Raw genomic sequence first — 19,677 nt, 5'->3', positions numbered from 1 at the left:
TGGCCTGTGGTTAGGGATAATGAGACCTACAGTCGAAGAGCATCTGCGGGAACCAAGGTCCTCCACCCCTAGCTTAAGCCCAGTGGCTAATAACCAAGATGTCCAGTCCATGCTCCCAAGCCCCACCTGCTTTCTCCCACGTTCCTGCCTTCATACCCAGCTCCATGTCTTCAGCACGTGGGCGTTGGGAATAGGGCACCCCACGGTACACAGCGTCCAGCAGCTTCTCCTTCACTTGCGTCACTGAGTCACAGTTTAATACCTTGACAGGCACAGCAGGACCCCCAGGGGGCTCAGGGGGGGTACATAACAGAGTCTGGGAGCAGAGAGAAAAAACTGCTAACATTGCAATCGTCACAGTTTCAAGACTCATGCATCCCTAGTTACATGCGCCCAGGGTCCTACCTAGACAGTTTTTCAGCTCTGGTCATTCCTCCCATCCCCAACTACCATTTGTGAGCAAAGGCAGTTCCAGCATTGCTGTATTGGGGGGTCAGTCTGATTATGAACTTGGAGACATTTTGAAAACCTTTTCATTGCCAAACTAACATGGAGGTACAAGAGCAGGTTGCCTAATCTACGCCAGGATGGAAACAGGAGAAGGCCAATTCTTTTCGCGGTCAGCCAAAAGTAAAAAACAAATGAACCAAACTTTTATTCCTACATAGAACTGTAAAGTTGATTTTGCCCCCCACCCCCAGCTGCCTGTAAGCAGAACCTAGTGCCTCACCTTAGCCAAAGTCCAGCATGCACCACACAGGCAGACAGCAGCCTTTGGCATAGCTGGGCTAATCTCGCCCTTCCCTGTTCCTCTCCCCAGTTCTATGGAACTTTGTGGAACTTCCATTCCATTCCCTTCTTCCTTTAAGGCAGCCCCATTTGAGGCTTAAATAGGTCAGCCCCATAAAGTTATGTCTCCTGCCCTTAAAATGTTAGGCTGCTGCTTATCTCTTCAAACCTGGTGCCCTGGAGTCCTCTAAAGTTCCAGTGGTCCTCAACCCCCGGGCCACGGACCGGTACCGGTCCGTGGATCAATTGGTACCGGGCCGCCCAAGGAACATTTAAATACAATTAAATTAAAATTATTAAATCAAAACAATCTAAATAAAATATAAACAATCAGCGTTCCCCCCTCAGCGGGCCGTGGTAAAATTATCAAACGTTGACTGGTCCGCGGCGATAAAAAGGTCGGGGAGCACTGCTCTAAACCACCAAGACCGCAAGCCAGAATGGCCTACGCAACACCCCCTTCACAGAGCAAACTAAACTGTTATCTTCCCCAGACTACGAAGCGGCGTAGCACAGCCACCAGCATCCTCACCAAGGTCTTGTAATCTATTTGCTGGCGAATGAGCTTGTCCTCGCTCAGCGAGTAGCGAGCCTCGCCTGTGATGGAATCTATGGGTCCTTTCTCCATCTGCTGCTTGATGGCACAGAATAACATAAATAGCGGCTCCCCAGCACATTCCTGGAGGTGGGGAAGAAGAGAGAAGCTCATAGGCAAGGAACACAGGAAGCTCCCTTATCCCAGGCCAGATTATTATCCATCTACTTTGGCAGCAGGGCCTCTGGCAGAGAAAGGTGCTCTCCATCACCCAGGAGGCAGAGAGCCCAGCATTAGCCATAGGCAGTGACAGGTACAACCACAGCCAGTGAGAGCCAGAGCCAACACATTCGAGTTCCTCCTCACTCCCATTCCTCCTCCCTGCTGAATAAGGAGGTGGCAGGCAGCAGGCAGGGCCACACTCTCCTCGACCGGTTGTAAGTAAGGAGGGCCAATCGAGGGTGGTGGGGATGCACCCTGCTTGGCCTAATGGAGTAGCCACAGCTGCCATCCCCTGCTACCTGGTCATTTTTCAAACTGCATATCCTAGGGATTGGACATGGAAGCTTATACATGCAAAACATTTCCTTCCCTAACCACAGAACTCTCATTCACAACTCCCTATCCCCAGGACAAAGACCGTGGGTAGAAAATTCTGGATCTTTGGCCTCTAGTTCCCCTCAGCCGCCTTTAGATTCCTGCTCTCTGCCAGAATAAGGGCTAGGGCCCAGATGTCAGAGGCCCCTTTCCATCTCTCTCTCCCTCCCCCTGCCCGCCCCCCTCTTTCTCTTGCATGCACTCACCTTGAGGAACCTGTGCAGCAGGAAAGTAAACCAATTTGTCAACATTTTCTCAGCTACGGACTCCGTCCTGGGGAAACAGAAAAAGAGAGAGCACAGACAGCTGAGTTCCCCACATGTGGGAGGTGGAGGGAATCCTCAATGCCCACATGCACACAGCTGTGAAGAGAGAAATGTGCATAAATCTGGGAATCCCTTTGCCATGTCACAGGGACAAGAAACTTGCCCTCCCTACTTCCTCTGCCCCAACAAAGTTCACTCCAACAAATCAGATGCCGCTACCCCCAGCCCCTGGGATTACAGGCACATTTGAGGGGAAGGAAGAGACACACAGCATCAATTCAGTCCGCTAGACTGGAAAGATGGTGGGGAGAATTACAACAGGGAGGAGCACAGAAGTAGCAAGGAGGACTTTGCATGTTTAGAGGCGGAACCTATGGCATGACTAGCAGGGGCTGAGGACCCATAGCAACTCTGTGTGGAAGTGCTGCAGAGGGACAAATGTCGGCAGCACAATGCTACAATGGCTCCCAGCCTTAAGTGGGTCTGGCAATCTCCTTTAGAATATGGAGAGGCAATCGAGGGTGCTATGGCACTTGTTTGGTGGCAGTGTGAGGGTTAAAGGCTTATGGCATTAAGTGGTGGTGTGGAGCAAAGAAAGCCTCTCACCGGCGGAGCAAGAGCTTGGGGTGCGCACGGTTCTGCAGGTTCTTTTCAATGAGGTCTGCCAGCAGCTGCTTCAGCACGCCAGTAGCGTAGTCAAGCCTGCCCTGCAGGGCCACCATAGTCAGGGAAGCAACAGCCCCCCGGTCCCGCATGGAGAAGCCACGCTGGCCCTCCAGGGTGTGGATGAAAGTCAACAGGAAGGGCCGCGTGTGCAGCAGCTGCCCGAAGAGGCGGAGGCCCTTCTCTGTGCTCGGTGGCGTCTGTAGAGGGCAAGAGAAACGAGAGACACACGCCCCTTAAGGACATTTGGGAAATGGGTCATGCACATTAAAAACATTCCCATGGAGGGTCCTGCAACTTTGCATATGTCTTTGAGATGCTGCTGCTCACAAGATGGCTGCTGAGAGAGGAATGTTGTCTTCTGCGCTATTGACCACACACGTCTCTTCTGCATAAGAGCATTAAAAGAATAGGAACACCCTTTGCTGCTAGATCAGACCAAGGACCCACCTAGACCAGCTTCTTGTTTCCAACAGCAATGAGATAGGTGCCTTTGGGGGCTGACAGGCAGAAACCCCTTACTGGATCAGGCCAAAGGGCCCGTCGTAGTACAGCAATGGCCAACCAGGTCTCACAATGGCTAACCTGGTCTCACAATGGCCAACCAGGTGACTATAAGGAAGGCCAGAGGCATAACCCGAGTGCAACTGCACTCTGTCCACTTGTGACTGATTCCCAGCAACCCGTCTACAGAGGCACACCTGCTTCCGGTTGATAAGGCAGAACATAGACGTTGTGGTCCCCCCCCCCCTTTGCAACTTACACTCGTCTCCTGCAGTGCTGGGTGCTCATCCACTCCTGGAAAAAGCACACGCCTTGCATAGGTCCGATAGTCCAGGAAAGGGATCTTCACACCATCCATGTTGTTTGTCAGCTCGTTAATGTCTGTCTGCAGCTCAGCAAAAGCTGGAGGAGGTGGAAGATGGTCAAAAGTGTTGCAGACCATGGATAACGGGTAACCTTCTCCACTGTAATCCCCCCCCCAAAAAAAAACACACCCCATGGCTTTTGAATCCTAAGGGAGCCAAAGAATTTAAAGACACCTGGGTTCCTAGGGTTCTCCAGAAGCTGCCACATTTCTCATTAAAGACCATTCGTGGCAAGTGCCTTTTCTCTGAGCCCACCAAGCTGTATCAAGCACAACCCTCTCAACATTTCACACAAAGGGATGCTTTTGTGGATTTTTGACACACATTTACACCAAAAATAACTGCCTAAGATGACTGCACTCTGCCACACTTATTGCTGAAGGTTCTTCTCTGTCTTCTCTTTGTTCTAAACTGTTCTCTAAAGCAGGGAATGTGTGTCTATTGGTACAAGTAGTCATGGTGTGCAGTAGTGGGGAAATGGGGAGGGGGGAATGGTACCTTGGCATTTTGTGCCTATGCCCATGTCTTTGCCATCTAGAGTTTAGGTCAGGCATCCCCAAACTTCGGCCCTCCAGATGTTTGGGACTACAATTCCCATCTTCCCCGACCACTGGTGCTGTTAGCTAGGGATCATGGGAGTTGTAGGCCGAAACATCTGGAGGGCCGCAGTTTGGGGATGCCTAGTTTAGGTGGACCTTCTCTGCCCTTCTTGCCCAGCCACCCCCGGACAAACAACAGAGATTTAATTTCGAGACACCCAAGGAGGGGCTGAACCCTAAACAAATATTCTGTGCAATTAATACATTAACAAAAAACTCCCAACACTCAAATATTTCACAAAATGGGAACAAAATAGGGATGGTTGTGGGATAAGCCTACAACCAAAGACTTTTGCTACCTATAAACTAAATACATTTTGGTACCTAAAGCAGAACAGCAAATCCCACCCCAATCATGGCCAGTTTAAAGCTGGCCAAGTTATTCTGGCAAATGAGACAGAAAATCCCACGAGCATCTCTCCTTGCTAGTGGAGATACTATCAGAAATACCTTCAATAACTCCTGGTTTCCTGTCCCTTCATGACACCCAGAATTAGCTGTCTGATGCAGCCATCCCACTCTGCTGAATGGTAGGGCTGGCCTTGTCGCAGTGTTACAGGAGCTGGTGACTGCCACAAACTATTTGCTGTGAAAAGGATATGGAGCCCATAACGGCTGCACATCTTTCCAATCTACAAAAGGAACTATTCCATACCCTGGGAACCAGTCCTGATGCATACAAAGTGCCCAGAGGGAGCTGGACTTCCGCACTCCAGGCTACAGATAACAACTAAAGACCTAAATTGGCACCAGTCGCCTCCTAAGAGACGTTCAAGCGACGTCCTAACACGTTCAAGCGACAACTACCAACCTTAGGCCCCAAAGGCAATGTTGCTGCCCCCTACATTCACATCCCTTTATTTCCCAGCCCCCTAAATACCTTCCTTGCACTCCAGGGCCACGCGAGACTCCAAGTTGTCCATCTGCAGCTGCAACCGCTTCAGAGTACGGTCAGCATCCCGCGTCTTCCGCTTGTAGGCCACCAGCACCCCAATGATGGCGCCCAGAAGCAGGCTTCCTCCTGCACCTAACCCAACAAGAGCCGGCAAAGGCAGGGCTGTCTCAGGGTAAATGTGTAAGGTCCCAGGGGAGAACGAGAGACCCCCCACCAGGATCTACAAAAAGAAGAGCGAGAGATTAAGCCGGGTCACACAGAAGAAGCACCCTTGCTGGGTCTGGCCAAGGGCCCATTTATATAATCCACCATCGTTAAGGCAACAGCTCTCCCATCCCCTTGTACATTTAACTAGCTGGCACCTGCTGCTCAGGATATGTGCTGTCTCTGAAAACAATGAGGTCTAGCAGCTTAGCTCAGGGGAACAGCCCTCAAATGCACTTAGGGCAAATCTTTTTGGACATCAGGACTTGTTCTTGGAACACCGTTGGCCTCTTTGTTGGTGGCAAGGGGGGAAAAAATAGGTAGAAAAGGAGAATTCCTAGATGCCAAGATCCAGGTTTGGGGTAAGTACTATTTGGTGAGCATATCCCACACTCTTCAACCTAGATGTATTGGGTGCTCTGTTTTGCTTTTTCTTCTCTTTTAGTTGGTCCACATGGTTGGGCAGGATCTGCAGGCCCACCCACCAGCTGTGTACCTACACATGCGGGGGGGGGGCGGGGATGACATTCCTCAGGCTAACACTTGCATACTACTATGTCACATCACCAGGACAAACCACTCACTGGACAACCCCTTGCATGTCCATAGCACTGGCAGTTCTCCCTGGAATGGGCAGACTGATCCCATCTCTCTGCATCCCCCCTTCCCTCCCTGACTTCCAAGGATTGGTGTACCGTGACTGGCTGTTCCCCGGTTTGGCTTGGTGAGTCACACAGCAGTTGGGTCTCTGAGACAGTCAGGATGCAGGGCTCTCCGCCGATCAGCACTGTATAGTTGAGTCGTGTGCTGCCTGATACTGCTGGGATCAGGTTCCTGCCCTGAAAGAAAACAGGAATATGAGAGAAGATATGGGAGGATTCTGTCATAGGATCCTGAATCTAGGTTTGGAGAAGACAGTCTCTTGCGTCCAAGCCCAGGACTCTCAAACTGCAAACTGGAAAAAGCACCACCGAAAAGCACATTCATTCTCTGCAGCCTGTACAGATCATGCAAAATTGTACATTTCTCTTATCCATCGCAAGGATCTAAAACTAAATTCCTTAATCACCGGGAATCCTCCTCAGACCACCTCAACCAGATTTCACCAAACAAGGCCTATTTACTCGCACCTACTTTGCTGTCATAAGTTCTAGAAAAAAGTTTTAAAAACATTTATGTAAGAAAACTAATTCTCAATTTCTGATCAAATTCTGTATCTGAATGCCACAACCATAAAATAGGCACTCCTTTCTTTTTTGGAATGCTCATCTCTAACCAAAAGGTCCACATCATGCTGGACAAAATAATTCTGTCATGGTTTTTCCTTTCAGTAGGCTTTGAGCAGGCTATCATTTTATTGGCTTGAGGTTTTCAACCATTAACGTTTTAAAAGCCCTGACCCAAACTGCTTCAGTACCTTGAGGACTACATGGGATCCAGGCTTAATCTCCAGGATGCCGCTGGGACCAAACAGCTCAAAGCTGGGGTCAGGGTAGTAGGTAAAGGCTGAGCGGTTCAAGGTACGTGCGGTTGCCACATCATCCAGGAGGAAGCCAAACTCGTCAGGGTGAGCACCTGCAAGGGGCAGGGCCTGCTCCCCAGGTATGATGCCAGGGGCTTTGCACAACATCACCGAGTCATTCAGCACCTGACAACTCTGCAAGGAAGGAAAAACAGACACCCCACAACTGAGGGGGAACAAAGAACAACCCGCTACACTTGGCTTCTGACCTTCAACACCCAACCGTGCATACCTATCGTACTCTGCCCGTCTTAAAGGCAGATGGGCAGAGTAGGTATGCAGAGTTCTGACATGCAGAGTCTTGGCTTTCACAATTAGCTCTCAAAAAATATGTTGCCTTTTAAGGGCTTGGAAGGGAGGACTATTCCCTCCCTCCCAGAATGCTTTGGGCCTCCTAATCTTTATCTTGGCTTCAAGACAAGAGATGGATATGTTTAAGAACCATTTCATGGTTTTACTTACAATTTTATGGTTTACATTTTATGGTTTTTACTTACAGAGTCTTGGGAGTGGAAATACACGATTAAGAAAAAATATATCACATGATGGAGTTTCTTTCTGAACTTCACCATCCAGAATGAAAGTGGGAGATCATGTGTCTGAACAGTTCCTTAAGCTACGGACCTTCTCTCAGACAGTGGAGGGAGAATGTGCAGTGAGTTTATATACTGTACAGTCAACTCGCAACTTGTGTGAATTCGACTTATGCAATCACAGCTTAACACACTTGGTGGCTGGCCAGCTACAATCACACAAATTAAACGAACACAAGATGGACAGCTTAAAAGCGGAAGCGAAAACCCAGCAAAAGTCTGAAGTTAAGAACTACAGGTGCAGTGGACATTCTGCTCTTGAACTCCTGGTCTGCAGATCAACAAAAATGTTTTAAGCCAAGTGATAGTACTGGTTGATACACAATATGGGTTAGTGGTATATTGTTTCTTAGAGCAGAGTAGCTAACTCAGGCATCCCCAAACTGCGGCCCTCCAGATGTTTTGGCCTACAACTCCCATGTTTCCTAGCTAACAGGACCAGTAGTCGGGGAAGATGGGAATTGTAGTCCAAAACATCTGGAGGGCTGAAGTTTGGGGATGCCTGAGCTAACTTGATGGCAAATCCCATCTCCCTCCCTCCCTCCCTCCCTCCCTCCCTCCCTCTCTCCTCTATGTCTGTCAATTGCCTCTTTTTTGCTGCACACTCAGTCTGCATCAGTTTAGCCCACTCTGCAGAAGACTCACATTGATGGTTTCTATTCCCCCATAGGCAGCTCGAACACGGGGCTCCTGGATTGTCAGCAGGTGGGTCCCACTCACTGTAAGACTGGTACTACCACTGTAGGGTGAGGGTAAGAAAAGACAGAGGGGGAGGTAAATGGATTCAGCCCACAAACACTGTGGTGGTGCAGATGATAAAGAGAAGACCTTGCCAAAGAAAGGGAAATTCATGACTTTGGTAAGACCCCATTCTCATAATGGCACCCACCCAGGGGTGCGGCAATGGCAAGGAGACCAGGGATACAGTTGCATGGAGAAGGCTAGGTATGCTCAGAATGTCACAGATGCTGTCCTTTGCAAATGAGCCAAGGAAAGTTCACACAGGATCAAAGCTAGTGTGCTCCCTATGTGTGCTCCCCCTCCCTTTCCAAAACTCGATTTCCCCAGTGTTTACCATTAGCCTTGAGCATAGAAGTCCTAGGGGCTGAGGTCCCTTTGGCCCCCCCAATAAAATATTTGAGGTGGTCCCCCCCAAAAGTTGAGGGACACTGCCATTCATATGGTGTGTGCCGTGTCATGTGATATGAGCATTGATATGAGCATTCAGGTTTCTAGATGGTGTGAAAAGTACTCTAAGAATTCTAACAGTCCCCCAAGTCAGGAGTGTGCTTATGTGCACACAGGAAGACAGATCTGTATGTGCCTTTTAAGTAGAGCTCTTTCCCAGTCTGCATCTGAATTGGAATTGCTTTTTTGCTTGTTGCTTGCCACCCTTGGCTCCTTTGGGAGGAAGAGTGGGATACAAATGGCCTTCACCCTCTTGTATATACAGTTCACAAAATTAAAAAAACATGCATACATATATACTAAAAAATCAGTATCTCTTTTCAGCTGAAGCTTAATCCCACGGCCTGTAAATGTTGTCCTCTCCATGCTTTTTAATTTGGAAGATGTGTCTATAGTAAAGGAATATAATTTTTTAGTACAGGCATCCCCCTACTTACGTGGTGGTTAAGTTCTGCCTCCCCCCATAAGTGAAGATTGCGTGAGTGGGGAGCACCCTCTAAAAAGCCTTGAAACCCCCTTTTTTTCCTGCTCTCCAGCTCTTTCCCCCCACAACTTTCTCCAGCTAGAATTGAAGCCCTGGGACCAGCTGGGAAGATGCCTGGGTAAGTGGCGGCGGTGGCTGCAGCGGTGGCTGCTGCTGCTGCTGCACTACCCCATGCATCAGCTATTAGGCAGGGAGGCTGAGCAGCTTAAACAAAGCCCCACTGTGCCTCTGGTCTCTTTGGGGCTTCCTCTGCCCTCACTGACGTCCTCTTTGGGCTACTAGGAGGGTCTTCTCATGAGCCATGAGGACTTTCCAGCTCTCTCCTGCCATTTCCTGGTTTGAATCTATCTATTTATTTCGCAGCACCACACATATACAGGGTTGTGTGTGACTCAATCACGCGTATGTAGGGGGTAGGGCAGGGCGATATATTGATATATCGTCCAATATCGGTTTCTAGATCACATCACGATAACTGTCTAAAAACAACTGACATGGCAATGCATCATGAATCACAGTTTGTGTGAGTGTTCAATGCGGGTTTGCCTGGAAGCAGCTGGGAGAAAACATGGTTTCATGAAGCCCACTGATGCTGAGTCGCTGACTTCCCTCCCAGACGCCACGAAGTAAAAAAACACCTCACCACATTGTCCTGTGTTCTTCAAGCCTCTTTCCTTCCTTGCTCCCTTCTGCATGTGTGTATGCCTGACTTGCTTCCTTCAAGCCTAATCTCCATGCTTCTTTGCTCACTGACACACCCACTCTCCATGTTCCTTTGTCCATCCACACGCCCGATCTGCACACACACACCCCCCGACCTGCATGATCTCCACAGACTGCTCCTTCACCCAATCTTCACCCTCCTACATAGTTCCAAGCTTCAAAAATCATAATATATCACTAAATGGTGGTGTTTAGCTGGTGATATATCACAATGTGGAAAACCAGGTATTGCCCAGCCCTAGTGGGGGAATGCCTGTATTTGCAATATTGTCCTTGGATTAGGGTAAGCTGTGTGTGTGTCTAAATATCTATATCTATCTCTCTCTCTCTCTCTATTGGAATCTAAACAAATTGCTGGCATAGAAGATGAGACTGTTTGTCAAACATTGGTCCCCAGCTGTAGTTAGACTACAACTCCCATCATCCCTGATCACTGGTCCTGCTAGCTAGGGATGATGGGAGTTGTAGTTCAACAACAGCTGGGGACCATATTTTGAGAAACACTGAGATGGGAGACAGATTGAATAAACGAGACAAAGCTGAAGTGTCTGAAGTAAAACTTTTTAAATGAGGAGGATGGAGAGCAGCCCCCAAGTCATGAGGGGGTGGGGAAGCATAAGGGTCCTCCCCACTAAGCAGCAGTCATGGGGAAGGGGGGGGGAAGAGCCCTATTTCCTCAGTTACTCCCATCTACCAATTTGGGGCCTGGGCACCGTCCCGTGGGAATGAGAGATGCTTCGTAAAGAAGCTTAGAGCTGTCACAGGCTCATCACTTACTTGGCAATGCTCCAGGCAGGCTCTATCCCTGTGACAACCGGGTCAGGGCTGTAGCGGAAGGAGACTGTGCCGTTGGTGCTGATGTTAGCACGGTCAATGCGAAGGCTGAGCTCAGCGAGGCCTGGGCCTAGGGCGGAGGGGGGAGACAGGCAGACAATCTCCCCTGCGCTACGCCTTGGGAGAGGGAAAGTTAAGAGTTATTGCTGCATTTTAAAAAAAATAAATTTTAAATTGTATCATAACCTGCATTTTAATTAATTTGTTTTTTTCTTTTATGTCTTATTGTAATTTTACTGTGTCAGTTGCCCTGAGCCCAGTTTTGACTGGGGAGGGCGGGATATAAATAAAAATGTATTTATTATTATTATTATTATTATTATTATTATTATTATTATTATTATTATTATTAAAGAAACAAACACAGCCTCCTCACAAATAATCTGACCACAAAAATTATGCTTTCCCCGCACCCCTTCATTCAACATCTTCCACTTTCCCTCCACCCACGTTGCATTGTCCCAACGGAAACACAGAGCTTTCCTCCTCTGTGCCTGGCCACCTTAGGTCTCAGGCCATGGACTTATTTCATTTTTATCCTGCTCTAGGGCAGCACACCTGATTCCCGCCCCCCCACTACCACCACCCTATTTTATTCTGAGGTAGATTAAACTGAAAGGCAGTTAACAGGGTCTAGGAGCTTCATGCCTGAGTGGGGATTTGAACCTGGGTCTCCTCAATTTTGGCCTGATACTCTGCCTGCTGCACCATGCTGACTCTCGGTTCATAGCTTCTACATGCCAAGGAGCTGCTATGCAAGAAATAAACAGGCCTAGGGATCATAAAGACCTGTGCTTGTCCCGTGCCTAGAAAACATGGGTCCAAGCAGATTTCCACTTGTCTGGTGCTTTCTAGGCAGTTTTCCGCCCTTGCCCCTGGTGCCAGCGACCCCCTGCATGGGTGAAACAGACCTCTGGGGTCTGCAGACTACCAATTGGTAACCACTGACCTAAAGACTCCTTTCAGCCCAAGGGTTTCTGCTTGCACAGCGGAGCTTTCCCCTCCTCTCCTCCACTTGCGCCCACCCTCCAAAAAAGGCTTAGAAGCTCAGCTCCCAGAACAGAGCATGGGGAAGGAGATGGGGGGGATTGTTTTGCCTGCTGCAATGCTTGTCCTGAATGGACATTCACCTCAGTGTGATGCTGAATTCCACCCAATTCCTTCCCCTACCCAAACCCAATTTAATATTGAGCCTGTCCAAGAGTTCCCAGCCTACTCCACTGAAACCTGAATGGCACCCCAAACAATACCTTATCAGCTGACATGGGGCTCCCCGGATCACAACACTGACATTGCTCCCAGCATCCAGATGCGTTCCCAGGAGGCTGATTTTCGTCCCGCCTGAGGCAGGACCTCGTTCTGGGTATACCCCATGGAAACTGGGGGTCTACATGAGAAAACAGGTAGAAATCAATAATGAAGATACACTTCACGAACAGTCTCCCCCTACCCTCAAGCTGCTTAACATGGACACCCCTTCCAGAACCGGACTACTTTTTGGGTCTGGGGTTCAGAAAACACCCCTTCCCGCAAATAAACCCACCTTCAGTTTACAAGCAAGACTTCTACCATGTACTTCATTGCTTATCATATAAGCTAAATATGCCTATTGAGCCCTAACCCCCACCCTGATTACCACAAAAGTGAAGGGAGTATCTGACTGGGTCCGGAAGTCGGCACTGCAATCGCCTACACACAGCTCCACAGGCCCAGGGGGAGGGTCAGGCAAAAGCGATGGCTCCAGTTCGCACACCAGCCTGAGGGGAGAAAGGATGATTTGTCAGAAGAATATGGCTCCCTCCCCATCCCATCGCCACCACACCAAGACTCCTCATATCCAATCCCTGCAGCCCCATTGAGTCCACCACATCCCTTCCCTTCACAAGGCCATCAATTGCTTCTAATTCTTCATTCCATAATGCCCCTTGTCATAATTTATTTTTGCACAGCCTTGTCTTGCCCTGGACTGCAGGTTTGTTAAGGCCTTGCAAGAAATACTCCTTGAACAGAATGACGTTTGCCTGGTAAACCTTTTAGTCTGGTCAGTGCTCTTCCCTAGGGAGGGGATGACTCCTCATTTCCTCAGGAGCGCCTGTTAGGTCAGCAGCAATAGCCTTGGTCAGAGAGGCCTTCAGTGCAATCCTCTAAATTTTCCTGGCATCACTCCTAGCTGGCCAATGAATACTTTTGGCTTGGCCTATCTTTTCACCTCAATCAAGGCAGCACCAATATCCTTCTCAGCACAAAATATAAGGAAAACCCAGAGGTTTCTGCAACAAGGGGCTAGGAACATCATCTTGTTTTGCATCGGAAAGGCACCTTCCACCCACCGCCCCACCCAAACAAGATGCACAGAGGAAGCAATAAATTCATGATCATGGCAGATCTGAGTCTCCCACCTGTTAAGACTGAAAAGGTTACCCATCCATGTGCTATTGAAACATCAAAGTCCACTTGGGCCGACCTGAGAGCTTATCTACACTTTCCCTTTTGCCCCTCTCTTTTCAGGCATGGTCCACACTTTAAAGCTTTGTGTCCAAGTCCCCCTCTCCTTTTTTTGCTCTGGATCTTTCCCCATGAAAACCCCTGGAGCAAACGGCAATCCATGAAAAAGCCAAACTGACGTTTGTTCCAACTGAATGCTAAAGCGCGAATTTTCGCAGGGAAAGTGGGAAATAAAGCTTAAACACAGAGCTCTTTCCCGGTGCCTGGAAAAAGCAGAGCAAAAGTTAAGTGTGGATAACCCCAAAGAAAACCCATTTTTGGTAGTTTAGACCAGTTTTACCAAAGTGAGAGAATCTGGGCATGGGAACCTTGTTTCTGGAGTTTAAGAGGGAAACATTTAGACAAACATGTCTAAATTCAAATGTGGAACATACAGGTATGACACTGGGGGGGGGGGCGTGGGGGGAGGAAAAGACAAATTTATTGTCCTTTCTTGCAACATGAATCTTTCTGGTCTGATAATAAAGTGTGAAGATTAAAATTATAGCTTCATCAAGTACAACCGTGTGCTTATTGGCTCCCTTTCATTTTTCTGATTTTGCAACGCTGCAGCCTCCCTTCTTAGATATTATTTTGTTTTTAGTTAATATGACAAACCTGCCTTGAAGCCCTGGCTCCCAAATGCAGGAGAACCAAGTGCTATAACTAAAAGGCACTCTGCCATAAATTGTACTTTATGATCCTGGGCTTGTTCCAAAGCTGCTGATCAGAGTTTCTTCCATTCTGGGAAAATGGGATACTCTGGTTAACTAGGGACTTCCTGGTTTAAGTGCGGAGGGAGGAGTGAAGGAGCTGCATTCACAGAGTTCTGCCATTAAATGCATCACCAGGTCCAGAAGGTGGTGTTAAGTGAGCGACCATGAACCACACAGTTGTTTTGGGCAGTTCCTGCTCCTACCCAGATTCCCTGTTCTATACCTTCCCTTGACATCACCCCACAGGCTCCTCCTCCACCAGCACCCAGTGTTTCCAGAAAACCCTCACCAACCTCTCAGCGCTGATGTATTCAGCAGAGAGAGAAGTGCAGCGCACACCTGCCACACGGACCCCCACCTCGAAGAAATGAAGCCCCAGGTTCTCTCCCCAAACTGTCACTCGTGTCCCACCTTCCTTGGGGCCAGTCAATGGCAACACCTGCAGAGAGATTGGGGGTGGGAGGGGAAGAGAAAGGAAGGCTGCTCATTGGGGGGGGAGAGAACCCAGTGAGGTTGGCAGGGGTTCCAAAAAAGAAGGGAAAAGCACCAGAGTAAGAGAACCGCTAAGCAGTTTTTCTTACCTGGGTGATGCGGGGGTGGGTGCAGCGGGCCCCCCGCCGTCCAGGTGGCACCCAATTCTGCCGGGACGCAGGGCAGTGAGGGCGCAAGAGACAACGGCGTTCTGGAACACACCAACCACACTCATAACGCGGGTCTGACTTGAGGCAGAGCCCGCAGCTGGAGCGCTGGGCTGAACACTTGTACAGCAGAGCTGGGGGAGAGGGAAGAACAACATGGAGGTGAAATGAAACGAACTTCCTCTCTTCTCAATGCACCAGATTGCCACCCCCCTCAAAGATCCCTCCACCTATGCTGGCAATCTAAACCATGCAGTGTGGGCCAAGATTCAGCTGCATGCTTAACATGGCAGAATCACCATAAACGTTTTAGTAGGTTCGCTTCTTGATGCAACTGTGCCTTTGAATGCATCTGGGCTGGAAGTTATCACACCAGGGTCAACCAAGGTGTAGGGCTGAATGAAGCTCAGGGGTACAGCATCTGCTCTGCATGAGTAAAGTCCCAGGTTTAAATCCCCAGCAGGTCCAGATAGGCCAGCAAATATGTCCAGTCTAAGATGCTGGGAAGATTCTAGCAGGAAGTGGGGACATAACTAAGGTAGATAGACCAACAGTTGGATACAGTTTAAGGCAGCTTCTCTGTCTTCCAGAGATGGCTTTACATCAGGGTTAAAGGTAAAGGGACCTCTGACCATTAGGTCCAGTCGTGACCGACTCTGGGGTTGCGCGCTCATCTCGCATTATTGGCCGAGGGAGCCGGCGTATAGCTTCCAGGTCATGTGGCCAGCATGACAAAGCCGCTTCTGGCGAACCAGAGCAGCACATGGAAATGCCGTTTACCTTCCCGCTATAGCGGTTCCTATTTATCTACTTGCATTTTGACGTGCTTTCGAACTGCTAGGTTGGCAGGAGCTGGGACCAAGCAACGGGAGCTCACCCCGTCACAGGGATTCGAACCGCTGACCTTCTGATCAGCAAGCCCTAGGCTCAGTGGTTTAACCACAGCGCCACCTGGGTCCCATCTTAACATCAGGGTTAAGTCACTTGTTTTAGGCAGCACCAGAATTAGGGAAGGAGTGATAGATGAAGGCAGTAAGATGAAGAGTGTAGTAAGACCTTTAAAAAAAAAGTGCTGGTCTTAGTGGCTGGTGGGTGGGTGTTGAGAACAGAGGTGGAGCACGGTGGGGGCGGTACGCCCCGGGTCTCATCCCTGGGACATGTGCCGCCGCCAGCTCTGCCTCTGCCCATCTCTATGGATGCTGTGCAGCGCACCCCATTCTTAACCCCTATGGACGCCGTGTGGCACAGTTCGCCCCGCCCGTGGGCACACTGCCCCAGGTGCCCAAGAGGCTTCCTCCGCCACTGGTTGAGAAGGGGCATTTATGTTCCTCGGGCTGCAAAACGTTTTGGGACAGCACTGACATGCCCTGGTTTACTGCATTCCAACTATCACTGTGTAAGGTGGGGTAGGCAAACTAAGGCCCGTGGGGATGGATCTGGCCCAATCACCTTCTAAATCCGGCCCGCGGATGGTCCGGGAATCAGCATGTTTTTACATGAGTAGAATGTGTCCCTTTATTTAAAATCCATCTCTGGGTTATTTGTAGGCCCTGCCTGGTGTTTTTACATGAGTAGAACGTGTGCTTTTATTTAAAATGCATCTCTGGGTTATTTGTGGGGCACAGGAATTAGTTCATATTTTTTTCCAAAATACTCTGGCCCACCACATGGTCTGAGGGACGGTGGACCGGCCCACGGCTGAAAAAGGTTGCTGACCCCTGGTGTAAGGTCTCTCCATAACAAAATGTTCGTTTTAGAAAACTGGAAAGTGATTCATGAGAAATCAGACCTAAGGCACCTCCATTAGTACGAACTCTGCATCTAGGGCTCATACCTTTGAACCCTGGTGGCTTGTCAATGGCAAAGTCTCCATCCCAAATGACATCAAAATCCAGCGGCAGTTCCCCCAAGTCATCACTGTCATACCAGTACTGTGGGGAAGAGATGGGTCACAAATGTATGAGAAGGCAAAATACTAGGAATAGATTCACGTGTCAATTTCCGTTTCTCATTTCCCCAATCTTAAATTGAGTTTTCCACATTTCCACAACAATAATTTGCATTCAAAAATGAACCATCATGAAAATTTGTCAGCATGCTAGGGTGAAATTCTCCTAAAATATACATTTTTGTATGCAGTTTTGACAAATATAGCCATTTTAAAAAAGCAATTTCCCCTAATATAATGCATTTTTATATGTTGTTCTTTAATGCAAACGTTTCTCTAATAGTGTATACAGTGGTACCTCTACTTACAAATGGAGCTCCGTCCGCCATCTTGGATGCGGTTTAGATAGGATTTTTTCTACTTACGAATTTTTAGATAGGGTTGCTTCGACTTACGAATTTTTCCCCCCAATGCATTCCTATGGGATTCGACTTACAATTTTTTTCGACTTACAAATGTGTGTTCAGAACGCATTAAATTCGTAAGTAGAGGTACAACTGTATGCATTTTTATACACACTGCTTGCTAGGGAATGGCAGCACAAACTTTGGAGAAGCACAAACTTTGGAGAAGGGTAAAGTTCAAAGGATATTTGTGTGTTGGTCTGTACTTTGGTTTGAGAAGTGCACATCAGGGAGTTTCTCACTGAAATGCAAACAATATCAAATCTCTCTCCCATCCCTACAGAGTATGACTGTAGTAATGGGAATCCCTATTCAGAAATACACATTGTGAAAACCTAAAAGAGGGCACCTCCCCAGAATCTGACAGAACACCCAACTGCCTTGCCACCTAGGAAGTACGAGTTGTACTTAAGAGCCTGCCAATCAAGGCTCAACTCTCAGTCATCAGAAACAAAGACTAGGGCAGCAGCCACACACCCTACTTCACAGAGGACAGTCCTCTGTCTGAAGGGCTGCCTGCTCTGAGTTCTGTTTAAAGACAAAGACCTAGATGAAATCTCCCTTCATATGCATCTTTAAATTGGACTTGGAGAGGAATGGCCTTGAAGTTGCCCATCAACAGCAAGCATCTGGACAGCACACTGAGCAAGCACACAGGTCAACCCGACGATCATCTTCCCCAGTATGGAGACATGCATTGTAGTTCTATTTAAACCGTAGCGATCATTTTAATATTTGCACATTTTATTTAGGTCTGTGTCCTCCATTACCCTCTTTGTTGGCATTGAGTAAACGGTCACCCTAGGTGGAAAGGACCTACTTGCTAATCTACTGAATCTGGATCATAACCCCACTTCTTGCACTGTTAGAACTTCCTGGGTTCTCAGCATGTGAGTTGGCTTCTGTAGGGATTTATCGACAGCTGCCCAAAGAAGCAGAAGCTTTTCTATAATCCCCATATTACATATTTATATTGCACACATACACAGGACCTACAGGCACAAACCAGGAAACCTTGTTTAGGGCAGGACCTGTAGGTCCCTCCAAATGATGGTCACGCTGGTTGGGGATGATGTGAGTTGGGAGTCCAAAAACATCTGTAGAGCCTAGAGCAGGGGTCGGCAAGGTTGACCTCACCTGGGCTGGTTCACTCCAGTGGAGATCCCTCCGTGGGCCGGATTGCGCATGCATGAGCACGCGCGGCCACAATTTCTGGCGTCTGCGCAGGCACTGTGGAAGTGAGTCCCCACGCCGTGCCAGTTTAGCGCAGTGCGCGGGGACTCGCCAAGCGAGCAGCTCGGTTTGGGGGCAGCTCATGGGCTGGTTAAACGACCCCCGTGGGCCGCTTGTGGCCTGGGGGCCTTAGGTTGCCTACCCCTGGCCTAAAGGTATGAAGGCCCTGGTGGGAGAAATGGGGGATTTTTTGGGGGGAGGGGGCAGGTCCTCAATTTCTGATTCTCACCAAAGTTTGGGAATGTTTTGCAGCGCCCCACAAATGGAGCAAAAGACCCCCCAAACCCATCACTGTCAGATTTACTCCAAACTGGTGCCACTGTTTGGCAAAAGTTTTGCAGCAAAAACCCTGTGTTTTGCAGCACCCCATAAACGGAGTAATAGACCCTCAAACTCAGGATTCATGGAGTCTCGCAAAAACCAAAAATTCAATTTGTAATTGTCTGAATCAACTAAACTTCTCATATTTCAGGCATGATAATTCTATAGTAAATTAAGTTATACGTAACACATTTCCCCTATTTTTTCCCACCCCACCCCACCCCACCCCATATTTACCCCCATAGCTTCAGAATTTTCATAAATGTTATTTTTTACAGTTTTAAACCACACCGCCCCCATTCCAGGACTACAGCGTGCTTTTTAAAAAGGTGCTGTTGCCAAATGAGCTAAGGGGCAAGTGACAAAGGGGAAGAAGCCACACAGTTGCTTTATAAATCCATTTATGTGTTATTACTTGTCCAGGAGCCAAAGCATGCCAGCGCCAATGAAGTAGATCACTATTTAAAGTGAGAATTTGCAGCTTTCATGGGATCCACTCCCCAGGCTGTGTGTCCCCCCCATTTCTCTCCTTTCTGACGTGTTTCTTGTCAAGGTGTTGAGCTCTGTCAGCCAAACCATCTGCCTGCCTAGCAGATGAGTGATGAGGACTGGGGAGTGCAAATGGTTCTTTTCTTGACTTGGGAAGGGGAAGATGGGGCTTGCTTTGATCACATCAGAAAGCTAAAAAGTTCTTTCTAAGATGCGCTGGCCAGAACTCCACAGGCTGTATAGTAATCCTACAAAGACCCAGCAATGAAGGGATGAAAACTTTAAAGAATCAAAGCAGGGGTTTTCCTAGTTCCTGTCTGGACGTGCTGCTAACAATCGGAACTAAAAGTAAAACAAAGTTAAAGCAACTGCTTTGCCCTTGACTGGGTGCTGTAAAACTACCGTATTTTTCCGTGTATAAGATTATGTTTTATTGCTTAAAATTTTAGTAAAGCATTGGGGGTTGTCTTATACTTGGATGGGTCTTTGGCTTGGGCGGATGCCCGCTTGCACAAAGAAAGCTTAACCACTTTCAGGACAATCGCCCAAAAAAGCTCAAGAACTTTCCGCTGCCACCGACCATCCCCGGACATGGCGAGCGAGAGGAGGCCAGCAGGCTCAGGCCAAGATCCCCCAGGGGCAGGGCCCTACAAGCTGAAGGCAGTGCTCGCCCAGTAGCTGTC

General features: G+C 48.5%; 1 protein-coding gene across 6 annotated transcripts in view; it reads right to left on the bottom strand.

Moving 5' to 3' along the window:
- The window catches only part of PLXNA3 (plexin A3), a 72,606-nt gene that overhangs the window by 12,852 nt on the left and 40,077 nt on the right, over window positions 1-19,677 (bottom strand). For 4 of the 6 annotated variants that reach the window (XR_015947294.1, XM_035140301.3, XM_035140302.3 and 1 more), the window contains exons 11-25: window positions 16,434-16,530; window positions 14,543-14,733; window positions 14,255-14,400; window positions 12,398-12,518; window positions 12,012-12,148; window positions 10,705-10,878; window positions 8,178-8,271; window positions 6,835-7,074; window positions 6,113-6,256; window positions 5,199-5,433; window positions 3,614-3,756; window positions 2,794-3,050; window positions 2,128-2,194; window positions 1,322-1,468; window positions 127-316 (exon numbers count right to left, since the gene is read on the bottom strand). Coding sequence is in view for 4 of the 6 variants with exons in the window: in XM_035140301.3 (XP_034996192.2) it covers window positions 127-316; window positions 1,322-1,468; window positions 2,128-2,194; window positions 2,794-3,050; window positions 3,614-3,756; window positions 5,199-5,433; window positions 6,113-6,256; window positions 6,835-7,074; window positions 8,178-8,271; window positions 10,705-10,878; window positions 12,012-12,148; window positions 12,398-12,518; window positions 14,255-14,400; window positions 14,543-14,733; window positions 16,434-16,530 (2,383 nt within the window). In the remaining 2 variants the exon portion in view is untranslated. The remainder of the gene's footprint in view (window positions 1-126; window positions 317-1,321; window positions 1,469-2,127; window positions 2,195-2,793; window positions 3,051-3,613; window positions 3,757-5,198; window positions 5,434-6,112; window positions 6,257-6,834; window positions 7,075-8,177; window positions 8,272-10,704; window positions 10,879-12,011; window positions 12,149-12,397; window positions 12,519-14,254; window positions 14,401-14,542; window positions 14,734-16,433; window positions 16,531-19,677) is intronic. The other 2 variants (XR_015947295.1, XM_088658693.1) reach the window with 1 other exon arrangement.

This window comes from Zootoca vivipara, chromosome 15, assembly GCF_965207765.1.
Source record: "Zootoca vivipara chromosome 15, rZooViv2.hap1.1, whole genome shotgun sequence".
Classification (NCBI taxonomy): Eukaryota; Metazoa; Chordata; class Lepidosauria; order Squamata; family Lacertidae; genus Zootoca; species Zootoca vivipara.
This window is presented reverse-complemented; position numbering and strand designations above follow the sequence as displayed.